Source organism: Adiantum capillus-veneris, chromosome 28, assembly GCF_014529385.1.
Source record: "Adiantum capillus-veneris isolate H3 chromosome 28, ASM1452938v2, whole genome shotgun sequence".
Taxonomy (NCBI): Eukaryota; Viridiplantae; Streptophyta; class Polypodiopsida; order Polypodiales; family Pteridaceae; genus Adiantum; species Adiantum capillus-veneris.
The window spans coordinates 100,447,995-100,462,870 of record NC_140958.1 but is presented as its reverse complement, the minus strand read 5'-3'; the positions used below and the strand labels follow the sequence as shown (position 1 = coordinate 100,462,870).

At 39.9% G+C, this 14,876-nt stretch overlaps 1 protein-coding gene across 1 annotated transcript in view; it reads left to right on the top strand.

Moving 5' to 3' along the window:
* LOC147420975 (uncharacterized) overlaps positions 1-14,400 on the top strand; it is a 38,574-nt gene extending 24,174 nt beyond the window's left edge. The window contains exon 4 of the mRNA XM_086505184.1: positions 13,772-14,400. Within this exon, the coding sequence (XP_086361310.1) occupies positions 13,772-14,400 (629 nt within the window). The remainder of the gene's footprint in view (positions 1-13,771) is intronic.
* Positions 14,401-14,876: the final 476 nt, after the last annotated feature.

Here is a 14,876-nt window from a genome sequence, read left to right as displayed (position 1 = left end):
AACCTTGGTTTGCATAAGCCCTTCAATCACTTCATAAGGCCCTTCGCTTTCATCTTCAACCTCATTTGCAAATGCAACTAAACCAGACTCCTGGATTTCTTTATCCATCAAAAGAAATGCAACATTAGCATCCTCATCACTGTTGGTAGTGCTATCACTGTCCTCATCAATCACTGTGGAATAGTCTTCATCACTAGACTCATCCTCATCTTCATAAAGCTCCTCCAATCGTTTCCTTGTGTCCATATTATATAGCTTAGTGGCACCTGTCTTTCCATAGAGGTTAATCGTACCACGCCTCCAATCTTGAATGGCTCCCACTGCACGTAACCATAGTCTACCCAGTATAATAGGATATGCTCCCAACCGCGTTGGTATCACATGAAAATCAACCACTGCCTTTTCATCATATGCCTCCACTTCTAGACTCTTTACAACACTCAAACATTTTACTTTCTGATGGTTTGCCAATCTGATCCGGAAGCCTGACACCCCAGTCCCTGTGAGACCCATCTTCTCAACGCATAAGTGTGTTATGACACATATTTGGGCTCCACCATCAACATAACCTTGTCCTAGATTTTTTATTTTGTGCCACACATCTACTATTGGACAAATGTCTGGTAGCTCATCTATCGCCAACACCTTCACTGAACCTCTCTCTGGCTCTTTCTCCATTGGGTTAACCATCCTCTTCCATTGTCGCTTTAGCTTAGGCACCATATCTATGAGCTGCCCAAAAGTCACATATGCCTTCCTGCTTGTCAGATCCTCCTTCAAGTCATAGCTTAATTGCCCATCCCCTAGTGGAAAATCTGAAACATGAAATTTGCATGGCGAGCCTTCTTTTCATCTTAGCCTTGACATCCGCACCTTCATGGCTCTTTCCCTTCTTCATACTAAGACCTGGGGCACTTCTTCCTTCCTTGTCCTCTGTGGTCCTCTTCCCAATAGGCATCACTAATGTATCCTCTAACTTTGATGCCTTCTCCAAGGTGACTACACTTATCACTTTTGTCTTTCCCTTTTCCTCCTGGGTTAATCCACTGGTTCCTTGTTCTCCCTTAATTTCGATGCCATAATCATTTGACCTAGTTAGCACCTATCTTGGCAATGGATACATGTCTCCCCCCATCGTTGGTGGCTTATCACATTGCGGGATGATGTGACTCAACTCTCCAAAATTATAACACGTGGGCGTCTGCCTCCAGAACCTACCTTTGCTTTGTCCCACACCATTCCTAGGTCTTTCTTCACCTCCTCGCTGATTTGCAAACCTCCCTCGACCTCGAATATTTCCCACTTGACCTAGCATGTTTAGGTTGAGATTATTCATTAAATCTACCATTTGCCTCATGTCTTTCCTTAGCCCATCATATTGCATTGCTGTGGTGACCACTGCTAGCATAACCTGAGGAGTAACAGGCACCACTGGTTCATGATGAACCCCTGGCATGCGACCTTGTAAAGAGTCCATAGGCTCAAACTCAGACCGCATGGGCAAAGACTCCACCCCTAACTGGCTCATTTTCCTTAGCTTCCACTCTTTGTTCCTTGCTACCTCTAGTGCATCTTCATATGTCCTAGGCTTCTTTAACTCCACTCTCCAACGTATATTCTCCCAAAGACCAGCCAAGAACCTGTCCTTCTTCATCATGTCAGGTGGGGGTACCTTTGGTGCTAAAGCCTTGCACATCCAATCCCATGCCAATGAAAACTTGCGTATGTATGCATCTACTGGCTCACCTTCCCTTTGCGCCAAACTCTATACTTCCTGTCACACTTCTGCAGGATCTTCTATCTTCACAAACTCCACTTCCAACCCATGCCGTAGATTGTCTCAACTCAACCTTACGGGTGGATGAGCCCCACGCAACTCCTCTTCAAATGGTTTGGACAAAACTCGTGTATCACTCTTCCAACAAATCTAGAGAAGACGTAATATATGCACAGGGTCATGAATCTGGTTGCTAATGCAGGCAATTCCATCTTTTCCAAAAAGTCTTCCACATCTTCATCACTTCTTCCATGAAACTCCGGATAAGAGAAAGCCATGGTTACCCAAGTTACGATGCTTTGAGAACCCCTTCGAACACACGTACAAGAACCCAAAACTTTTGACTGATTCAATCCCTAGAAACTTCAAAGGAGCTTGTCTTTAGATAAGGACAAACACATGCACATCAAATGAGTTTTCATAGTTGATCATCGGATTTACAACAGGCAAAGGACATTCCAGGATCTCTCATAATCTTCTTGGCCCGAACATAAAGACTATGCGCTGCTGGAAAAAATTCTTCCTAGATACATGAACATTTATCTGGATTCTCTGAGTTAAATGAAAAGGAGTGAATTGAGGGCCATTTTGATCATCCATTAAAGCCAACCATGAAGCTCCCAAGAAGGCACACCTGACTTATCCTCTGATTTTGCAAGAATTTCAACAGCATAACAACATAAATGGCTTAAAAGACAAAAAAACCAGCCATCATAACCTGGAAAAATTTTGAGAGAGTTTCCCTAGAAGTAGAGCAGTAAGAACCCAAAATATAGACTGTATGTGTATGCATAAACTTCCAACAATAGAAGACGAGCATCAAGTAGGAATCACTAGTACATAGCCTATGGCAATAAAACCCCCAGCTCAATAAAACCTCACGCTATCGACCCTCTCACAAAGGCTAATGCAAATTGCGTATAGTCAAGTCTCAGAAATGGCTGGGACTGCCAAATAAAACCAAATATGGCTCCACAAAGGCGTACAATGGCAGTTTCCACAAGAAACGTAAAATACAGCAGACAATGCGCTCAAACAGGCGCCAAATGATGCATACCCACGGCAACTGCAAGTGACTCCCACTTGCCAGTGTATCACTCTACTCCAGCTACCTGTACCTGTGTGAATCACCTGTACTTGTACCTATCCCTGTAACCTGTAACCTGCAACCTATAATTCCGAATCTCGAAGCCGAAGCTTGAAGCTCGAAGCTTGAAGCTCGAAGCAGAAGGTACTCGAAGAAGATCCTCAGTGGTGGCGCCAAAATAATGTGAGTGGGATGGAAACACATGTTGAGCTATATATAGTGTGTCTCTATATATAGCGCCCTGCAATTGCTTCTTTGCGCTCTCTGTGTTGAAGGGATGATCATCTCAAGACCATATCCGATTCATAACCAGCACCAACAAAGGAAACGTGTATTGCAGTGCCTACTTTAAGAGTTGATGCACATAGGCAAGCATCTGGTTTCAAACCTTGAATCCTGAATGTTGAAGAATGGGTGAATGTTGTCATCATTGCTTGGCAACACATCAAACACTTTCTTTGCGACAAATAGACTGCCACACCTACCATACAAAGTAATGAATGCATTTCCAAGAGCCTCGTCTTCATCAAGATGAAAACTGTGAAGCAAATGATGAATGTATTTCCATGCTTCTAGCAGCAAAGATGTTGAGGAAGCATCCAAGATAGATGCGAAAGTGATCCATCTCCATGTTCTGTACAAGTCGCTATCAACCTAGACACAAAGCTCCAAAAACCTGCACAAGAAAGGGTTTAAAACCTGCACACGAAGGTTCAAAAAATTGAACACAAAGTATTAAAAGAGGTGCGCATCTGATAAAACCTTATCAGCCAGCCATAAAAAAGACCTTTGGCAACATGCGCTTGTTAAGAGACCTGCGCACCCAGCCATAAAAGGACCTGGAGAAAAGCATAATGAACTGGAGATGACCCAGTGCATGAGGAGACGTGCACACGTAGATCTTGGTTTTGGAAACACGTTTTTTGCGCAGAAATTAGTTTAAAATTTGTCGAGAGGAAGTTTGACCCCGCTCAGTCCATGAAATTCACTCCATGAAACTTAGTTCCGAGTCTTGTGCATCTTTGCTATGGCCTGCGTTTTTCATAGAACTGGGTTGAAGATATCGCTCTTCCAAACCCTAATTCGGATTTTGTTTTTTTTCTTCATGACCCCAATACACTAATTCCATCACCCATGAAATCACCCATGCAAGCTTGATGAAGAGAGAACGAGAGAGCACCATAAGCGAACACCTCCATAGCCAGCTATGATACCATGTTGACAGTGGAGCAAAGACGAGAGAAGAGACACCAGATATTGTTGACAGTGGAGCAAAGACGAGAGAAGAGACACCAGATATGACAACCCCACCTGTATCTACTGATCACACGAGACAGGTTTATATAGAGGGGACGAGATTCCAAGGCGCTATATATAGAGACACACTATATATAGCTCAACAACACATAGAATGCCTCTATAATGACCCGACACACAATCTTGGGATGATATATACACACACTATGGGGCACCACTCGGCTTACACAACCCACCTGGCCGAGACAGGGAACACACCTATGGAGTGACAGGAGAGAGACTACCCATTTACCCACTCCACACAGAGAGAGAGAGACACACACACACACACCCAAAAAACTCAGCTCAAAAAAAGAGAATTTCTGATGTTTAGATACAACTGAGATTAGGCCAACAGCAATGGGGCAAACAACTCACACAATATGGGTAAAATATGCCAGATACAATCACAAATTGGAGTAGAAGCTTCGCTCATAAGAGAAACTTACACAACCAAAAAAACAGAAAAATAGTGAGGAATTTGGAAAAATGGATAGTGCCACCGCGTCTGGAACGGCCCAAAACCCCAGTCTACAATGTCAAAGTGCTCAAATCCGACCTCGGATGAGCAGTTTAGGGCCAAAATAGGCTCCAAAAATCCCAAAAACACAGTTTCGGCTATTCCTCCTCTTCTCTCCACTCTTTTTTTGGTCTTCTCTCAGGTTTTTCAGTTCCCACACTTAGCTTTATTACTTGGGCACCCTTGGCCTTTTAGTTGACCTCAAACGGACCCCGAACAGGCCAAAAAACTGACCTCGCAGTGCATAGTTGTCACCTTTTTGCATCATCCGCACACCTAGCACTAAACTTTTTTCAATAATTCACCTCACAACCACATGAAGTGGACCCAAAATATGGTCCTCATGATGACCTTTCTGCATAATTATCACAAGAAAACATCCACGTTGTGCCCGTACTTATCTACGTGCAAGTATTGACCCCATTCGACCTCCCGACGCCACTAGATGCCACTTGACGCACCTGCTTACCTCATGTTGTCGGCCCGTGGATAGATTCCTTGAGAAGTTTTACGCGCTACAAACTTCTCATTATTATAGAAAAAACACACTGGTACTGGTAATAATGAAAATCAATGCACTACGTACATGCTGTCCTACCTGTACACATGTGGGCCTCACGTAACCACTTGGATTTGGAAAATGGGCAATCCTTTATTCGATGCACCATGCATGGGTATGTACATATGGGAAATCCCTTACTCCAAAAAACTCCTGACAACGCTGTATGTTTATTGCCGGCCTTGGCTGCATGTTGCACCATTGAGTCAGATGATCTTGGGATAGCTTTCAATGTATTTATTCAATCGAAGTGAGGCTTCCTTCACCTTTTCTTTATTATTTTGTCTAAATGCATAAATTTGGGAGATTGTTTTATGGCTAATCCCTCTCTTTGAGAACTCCTCTACAAATTCTCGTGGAAGTTGTTCTATGTTGGAAAACTCTCGGCTAGTTAGTGGTTGGAACGAGGTCAAGGCTGTTCCTTCTAGGGTCAATCCAAATCCTTCATATTGAGTATGGAAATTTGCTACATGCGTAGTCAAAGATTGAAACATGTGAATACATATCCCCCAACTCACTATACTTTTTAGGTACACACTTGGCCACTTGAGATGGTTGCATGCGTTTAGTTTTGGCAACCATTCTAACCACTCCTGGTTCTCTTGATAGGGTCTCTCTAGCTTTGTATTCTCCCCTTGGAACTACAGTTGGCTTCCTCTCCACTACTCTTTCATCCGGTCATTTTCTTTGATCTTGTGTAAACATTGGAGGGGTTCCAATTGCCTAAGTCAAATCAAGTGCTTCACTTACCCTGTGTGTGCTCAAAGAAAATATAGACCCCAATGATCCCATGGGTCCTACATTCGAGAATTGTTGGTGACCAAGTGAATATTCTACTCTCGTTCTTACTGGAATTACATATCCAATTGTTGGTCTGGTTTGAGTCTTCTTTGGTCTAGCTTTTTTGGGTGTTACATAATGTTGATGGAGTGGGACTCCACAAAAGTATGTATACCGTTCTAACTCCTTATGAGCTATAGGAGATTATTTATGGTTATGCTTATCCATCATGATCGCTAAGATATTTGTCCCCTTTGTGTATGTAAGAACATATAGTCTCTTGGGTTGGTCAAATCCTCAATGCGAGGGTTCATCACATGTATAATAGAGTGTTTGCTCTCCATCATTGAATTTATACAGCCCCACATAATTTTTGTATGTATTTATCCATTTTGTCTTGTTAACGTGCCTGAGTAAAATGTTTTTCTTGTCCAAATCGGGTGGTTCATCCACTAATTCCTCATCTACTTCGTCCTTGGTACCAGTCAACCCCCATTTGTCCAAAATGAAGGGATTATGTACGACTAGATACATCATTCCTTCTCGATAAAAGTATCTATCTCGGTCATAGTCCACATCTACAAGGTCCTTGAACTCACTTAACTTGTTCTCCAATTTAACACAACAGCAATCTATACTATCCTTATAGATTTTAGCTTTCAGACCGTTCTTGAATTGAAATTTTAGATACAATAGCTTGACATTCGATGCGAGCAGAGAAGAACATTATATTAGTGAATTTGGGAATTCACCAGTGGAAATGAGCTTAAGATTTGACCACATGGACCAATCTTAGCTAAAGTTTTGAAAGCATGGCTTGAAAGAGCTTTTCAAGCTTTACCTTGTGGAAGGATTTTTCCTTCAAAAATAGTTTGAGATTTGTCCATATGGTCAAATCTTTAGGACATTGGTGATTCCCAAATTGGCTCTAAAGTCTCAAACTCTTTAATATTGTGCTAAAAGAATTTTTCCCATGGAAGTTCAATCCTTAAATCTCACCTTGTTGAATCTCTTGGCCATTATGGTGTATGATCTTTCTCATGATGTATCAAATAGAACTTCCCCTATAATGGTCTCTAGCGGATGCATCCATTTTTTATTCACACTCTCTTCAGTTTGAAATGTTTCTCACTTGGTCTCTTAGGCTAGGGTTTCTATTGTGGTACAACCTTCCTCATTGCAAATTCATGAAGACATGACTTTACAAAACCCCAACCTTGTTACCTCATTGGCTGCCTTGTGTTCTCTTCTGTTTGACTTACCATTTGAGCCGCACCCTCTAGCTCCTACACCTTGTAAAAAATTCTTGATGGTTGTGTGTTTATAGCTGCTCTATCAGTCCAAGCTTAAAGTAGACAAAATTTTATCTCTCACTTTCACCATATTCACAATTTTACTTATAACACCTGCAATCCAATTTTACTTTTGAGAGGACCACCAGGGTCCTGGATACTATATCTAGTTGTGGTGCAGTTCTGGTTTCAATGTATCTCAAAAGAACATGGATCGTGATCCATGTACCTCAATCAAAAAATGGGATGGTTTTGATCCCACACTTAGCCCTTGGTCTAAAGATCTATAGTATATACTTTTTGTAAAATTCAGGTCTGTCTAGGGTGGGAAAAAGTCAAACCCTAGCCCTGTATTGGTCTTTTTATATGAACCGATTTTGCCCTTTTTGACCCCCTTCTTGACTTCTTTTCATTTCCTTGCTTTGGGAACTTTTGTTCAAAATGGTTTAAGCTCATCTCACTAGGCCAATTCTTGTTCAAGATTTCAAGAAATGTACATGGATTGCGATCCATGTTGGGAATCCAAATTTCCTTTTCTTGGTACCATTAGGATCATCATGTTTACTGGATGCTAGGGTATCAAAGGTTTTGGATTTGAATTAGTTTTTGTCAGCCAAAAGTGAATGTATGTTCTGGTAGTTTTTGTTTATATACTATTTTTGGCCTTTTTCACCTCTTGTGTAAGCTTTTTTGCCAATGGTTCTTTTGGGAAATGTATTTCAAATTGTATCAGCTACCCACTTGTCAAAATTCAGCCCAAAATCGTGATGAGGTACGTGGATAATGATCCATATTTGACCTCATTTCGACATGAGATCTGGTCAACTTATAGTCTTGGTTATGGTGACACTCTTCCCCAAATCTTTTTGAATTTGAATCACTTTTGCCCAACTGAAAGCAAAATTTTGTCTCTACTTTGCGGGTTTTGGCTATCTAGCAAAATTTTGGTGTTTTGGTCAACTTTTTTCACTTTTTTGTTGTGGTTTCTTTTAGAAAAGTTGTTCCACTAGTTATCAGGGATGTACTAGTCAAATAATAGTCCCAAATGTCAACTAGGAACATAGATCATGATCCATGTTGGAAAGCACTTTATCATGATATTTTGTCCTACTAGTTTCCTATTCCCTATAGAAGACGAATCTCACCCCTTTTTGAATTTGGAACACTAAAAGTTCAATTCCCCCAAATTTTATTCGACTTCCAAGGTTTTTTGCAGATTTCTCCAATTTCCTGATTTTGGATGTACTTTAGTAATTCTATTTATGGTCACACACAACATTCTTGTATCTCAAAGCAAGCTTAAACAATGGGTCACAATTTTTAGTCAATTGATCACAAAGGTACATGGATTGCAAACCATGTTCCTCCACAAAGGAAATAAATTGTTCAGATTATTTCTCACAAGCTTGTTTATCCCTTTATACAAGGTATTTTTTAGTTTGAATTAGGTTTGATGCTCTGACCAGGTTTCTCTATGAACAGGAATGAATAAAATAGTTCAAAATAACAATGTAATGGATGGAGAAGTAGTCCTTTCTAAGCATAGAGAAAACCAAAAGATGAAATGCCTTTTGTATCTCACTCACAACTCTCCTTGCTCCTAAACTAGAACTGGTCAGTCCTTGACTCCAGTCTCTACCAAGCACTCAACCCATGTTTAGCTGCTTTGCTGCCTATAAATGGAATGGGTGTCAAAATATCTAGAAAGAAGGATTTTCTATATGACTAGGTTGCTCACTACCTAAGGATCGAATCTCGAGTAAGGTGCCAATGTTAGTCGGTCACTACGATGGACACCTCTAGCATAGCTATCTGGCAATAACGTATGTTAATACTCAAGGAAGCGCTCAAAATAAGCCATAGAGACTCTTTTAGGTTGTTGATCTCAGGAAGAAAACCTAAAAATCTGCACAATCGACTATTATAGAAAATCTATCACTCTCTAGTCCGAGAATCTACCTATGTCGAGTGTCACTACTCTAGGTCATCCCGTCTTTTTGACATCCCAAAAAACTCCAAATGCAGTGAAACTTAGGGATGACTATTACAAGACCAAAGGGCACAATCCGACCAAGTTTTGTGGTCATCACAAGAGGTGCCAAAATCACAATCCATTCCCAAAAAAGTTTAGAAAATTGCATCATATCTATTCAAAAAGGTTGCCCTCTAGTTTGGAAACACTCTTCCAAGGTCAAAACATCAAGAAATTATCATTTTAGCACTCAAATCCATGCATTTAGCTCGCATTTAGGTTGTTGCAAATGACAAAAAAACTAAAGAAGATTACACTTAGATTCAAGAGCAAGAGACAAGGAACACAATGCACTAATCAGAATTGCTTTTTGACTATGAGACAAAGAGAAAGATTTATTACAAGTTGCAACTCACAATCGACATCCAAAAAACTCCTCTGAGATAATGATCATGTTACTTTTGAAAATAAGGCTTTTGACATAAAGACTTGGGACCCTTTCCCATGGCCATTGGTCATTTTACAAGCTTGTAGATTTTGAGCAAACAATAGAGAATAATAGGATAGATGAGTACACTTCAAGAATCATTACTTTCTAGTTACAAGGACTCTTCAAAACATAGATAGTAGAATGAAGTGTGACGTGTAGGCCGCTCTTTAGTTTCCCATCCACTGCATCTTCCAAACAGGATGCATGCATGCACATAAGGGTGCATGCTTTGTATGCTTGGCTTGAGGGGTTGGTCATGTATCGAGTGTAATCTAGAGGCTTACCCCAATGAATGCTCAAGCTTACATGAAGCGCATGGATTATAATCCAAGAGGCTAATACGGTTTACTTTTAGGGTAACTTGGCTCATAAGGAGAATCTAATGCAAAAGAGAGTAGGCCTCACCTCCAAACCCAAAACCTCCAAACTGTGGGGTTTGGGAAAGTGTCTAAAACCCATTACAATGCATCCTCATAATAAATAGTGTTGATATCCCCTTCTTTCTCTTCTTCTTTCACAATATTTCCTTTTTCTTTGGAATCTCTAGGATTTTGATGATGGTGCAGATATTAGATGCACATTCTGTGTGTAGTGCATTTTTACACATGTGTTGCATACACATCCTTTGAATACTTGATGCCATGCTTTTGCCTTTTGTTGTTGAATGCGTTGAAGGATTGTGAATCATGCTTGAATTCCCTAGCCCCTAAAATTTCTTTGAATCTTGGATTACATGATAGCAATGGAGAAAAGGCCTTAGTGCCAATGGTGTGTGAATCCAAAGGGGTCTCGTGCCATGGGATAATGGGTTTGGTCACCACGGCAAATAGTGTGGAGCCAAAGTATAAGAACTTGGGTGCAATCAGTATTGTGGGAATGACACCTTAAATTACAAATTCCAGCTTAACAAATAAATTCCAATAACCCATATGGTTGCAAGGCCGACCGATCAGCATGGGAGATAGTGTCAATTGAGAACAAGGCTTTTCCAAAAGTAAAGTTTGTGTTGAATTGTCAATAAAGCAAAGATTTACAGGTGATGGTAGGTGAAGATGGATGGAATGGGCCTGCTGATGGCATTGAAGAGTTGTGGTTGCAAGATGCATGCTAGAATCAATCAGCAATGGCATAAAGTAGTAGGTGGTGAGATAGTAGGTGAGTAGAGATTTGTAATGCACAAGGAGTCAGTTAAGGCTTGTGGCAGGTGTATGACAAGCTCAATTAGGAGAGTGGTAATAGCACTATGTGGAGAATTGGGTTAATTGAAACAACCAGACAAAATATACCATGTTATGTGGTGAATATATGGTGCTTGAATAGAGATGACTGGTGTGCTTGTTACGTAGAGATAGAGGCTCAAGCAAGATGCAAATATGTAGGAATTTTGCAATGCATTTTAAAAAAGCGAGATATGTGATGATGAGGCTGGTACCAATGTGAGTGTCAATGGGCAAGGATGAGTCGAGGGGGCACAATGCTGCAAATGGCTTATGGTAATCTTTTGCACACAGAGAGAAAACTGATGGTGGGATGACGCAAGGGTAGCACTCCAGTTCCAAATGAACAATGAATATATTGTAGAGCTTTGTTTCCACACATGTGAGGATATGGTAGTGGGGAACATGCAGTAATTGTTGACCAAAGCAAGAAATTGCCCATGGATTGTTGATTTGATGCGCTTATTTTCTTGGTGTTATGCCTCACTAGTGATATTTTTAAGCACGTTGCACACAAACACAAAGTTACAAATTGTAACTCTCAGAAAAGGAAAATCTCTAAGCAATGCTACAAGACAATGTATGAAACTGGATGCTATGAGTAGTGATCACACCCACACAAAAAAGGAAAATCTCTAATTAATGCTACAAAACTATCTAGGAAATTTGATGCTATTGATTAGTGATCACACCCACACATGCATTCACTAATCATGAGATAATGCAAGTTTCAACTAGAGAGATTTTTAGGAAATTCTATATAAAAGATATTTATGAGAAATAGTTGTGATTTGGAAATACTAACCACTCTTTGAATTTGATAGCACATGATAAGCTATGGTGGATAGACAAGTGAAGCAATCATAGAGAAATCAACATAATAATTTATTGGACTTTGAGAGGGATACATGGTTTTCAGAGGGGACGTTTATAGGTTCAAATAGGGGAAGGTGGCATTTATGTTAGAAAGTGTTCTGGATCACATGTGGGAAAAAGATCAAATATCATGTGGCTATTGTGAATAGCATATGAATATAAGAGGCATGTCTTTAGGGAAATCTATGAAGTGGATGTATGCATGCACATAAGGGTGCATGCTTTGTATGCTTGGATTTAGGGGTTGGTCACATATCAAGTGTAAGCTAAAGGCTTACTCCAACAATTCAAAAGATGAATTGTTGGTGCCAAGAGTAAAAACCCATATTTTTAATGCATGTTTGTGAGTGTGAGTGTGTGTTTTTGTGGTTTTGAGGGTGGGATGGGGGGGGGGGGGGGGGGGGGGGGATTTTGAGAAGATGGAAATTGCATCTAGATCATTTGATATGCATTTATTTTTATTGAAGTTAATTTCTGAAAGGAGGCATTATTTAGCCAAATATCATTTTTGCTACCTAATCTCCCCCACTCAACAAGAAGAAGCTATGAGCATAGATGAAATTAAATTTAATTAAGCTTAACATCCCCCCCGTCCCCCCCGTGTGGCTGCCTCCCTCTCACCCTCACCATAAATCCCTACTTCATTACCCCTACCTCGACTGTTGTGTCCTCATAATCCATTTCTTAGTCTAAAATTTTGAGATGTACACACACACACACACATAGAGAGAGAGAGAGAGAGAGAGACAGAGAGAGAGAGAGAGTGAGAGAGAGAGAGAGAGAGAGAGAGAGAGAGAGAGAGAGAGAGAGAGAGAGAGAGAGAGAGAAGAGACACACCACGTACACTCCCAAAGATTGATTTATATTGAGGACAAGATACAAATATATAGGTGGGACCAAGTTGAGTAGAGTGAGAAATATAGGCATAGGCATCCATTTGCACCCAATTCTCCTTCTCCAAAGTGAGCCTCTCCTTGCTGCTTTGTACACGCCAATGTCTCCTCCTCCCACAAACAAACAATCATGCTCCTGCACTTGCCTCTACTCTATTTGTTGTTTTTGCAGCCTACCCTACAGACTTAGCAGTAACGGCATCACGCTTCTTACTGTGGATGTTATATCAAGAGCGCCCTCTCTCCCTCTCTCTCTCTCTCTCTCTCTCTCTCTCTCTCTCTATATATATATATATATATATATATATATATATATATATATATATATCCTCGTTTATTAGATTCTACACACAGGCTGCGTACTCTTTCTACGATGATAAATTGAAACTCCACTTGAGTTGCATTTTTCCTAGTGCCACAACCTAACAATACAAGGAGGCACTTGTGGGCTCAGGGGATGCACTATGTAATCATGTTAATGTATAGCGTGAGTTCAAAAGGAGGGGTTTTAAAATGCACAAATTTTACACAATTTAAGAGAGATACATTAAAATAAGGGGTTTTTATATTCAATTTTGGAAAAAAAATCCTAAAATAAGGGGTTATTTTATTCATCCAAACATGTTAAAAGAGAGGTTTTTCTAATACCCTGCGAATGCACGTTATATGGGGGATACTGAACAATGAACCCCGTGACCTTGCGGGTGGCATGTATAGACAGAGAGGGCAAAGAAGAGGTGCCTAACCAGACGATGGCTACACACACACACACACACAGACACATCCTGAGAGAGAGAGAGAGAGAGAGAGAGAGAGAGAGAGAGAGAGAGAGAGAGAGAGAGAGAGAGAGAGAGAGAGAGAGAGAGAGAGAGAGAGAGAGAGAGAGAGAGAGAGAGAGAGAGATTTGAAAAGGAAAGGATATAGAGATTATAGGGTTTCTCTTCTTATTGTAACCAATCATTGATTTTTTGAAATTGGGCACACATACTCATACACTTTGATTTACATTCAGGTGTTCCTAGAGGAAAAAAAAACTCTTCAATGACCTCAAATAGTGATTCAATGTCAACCAACACCAAGTATCAAAGCCAACCTCCTCCACATATGAATATTCTTCATAGCAATGCAGCCAAGAACATTTCACAAGCACACTTCAATACTAATAATACAATTGGTATTATTTCACGAGAAGATGCTTCGCAAAATTGTCGACCATGGAATTATGGTCTATTTACATCTAATTATGATATCAATGTGTTGACAAGTTCACACTATGGCAATTATTACCCACACATGATATCCTCACCTAGTGAGGAATACATCTTGAAAATGCAAGATGATTGTAATTTGGTGCTATATCATTACCTAGCAGATTCAAATCAAAACAAACCAATATGGGCATGCCCTAATTATGCATGCTTTAAAAAGGGAACAAATTGTTATGCTCGCATCAACCTAGATGGGACTTTTGCTGTATATAATGGTCTTGGTGAGGCAATTTGGTGGACTCCTACTCAATGCTCCAGTGGAAGTGGTTGTTGGTCTAAAACCTACCTTGCTGTACAAGATGATGGGAACCTTGTCCTCTACCTACAAGAAACAGGGAAACCCATTTGGGCTTCAAACACAGTTGGCCAATGAGCCATTCAATATGTCAACGTCGATATTTTTATACTTCAAAATTACCAACGTGTATCTATATGCATATGACATAATATGCTTTAATATTTAAAGTTCTTTTCTCACAATTTTATGTTCAAGTACTAATTTAATTGATAAATGACACTGTTTTACAAGGATTTTTTTGGCAAAACTCGCAGTTGTGAGCAAATTATACTAACCTCACCTTATTAAAATAAAATAAATTTTTCAATGTGTATCTATATGCATATGACATAACATGCTTTAATAATTAATGTTTTTTTCTCACGAATTTATATTCAAGTACTAGTATAATTTATGTGTGACACTGTTTTACAAGTTTTTTAATTTGCAAAACTCACAATTGTGAGAAAATTAAATTTAAATCACCTAATTTAACTTAAACAAGGTTTTAAATTATGTAAATTTTAACAAGAAATCAAACAAGGTGATGAACATAAGGGAAATTTCATAGC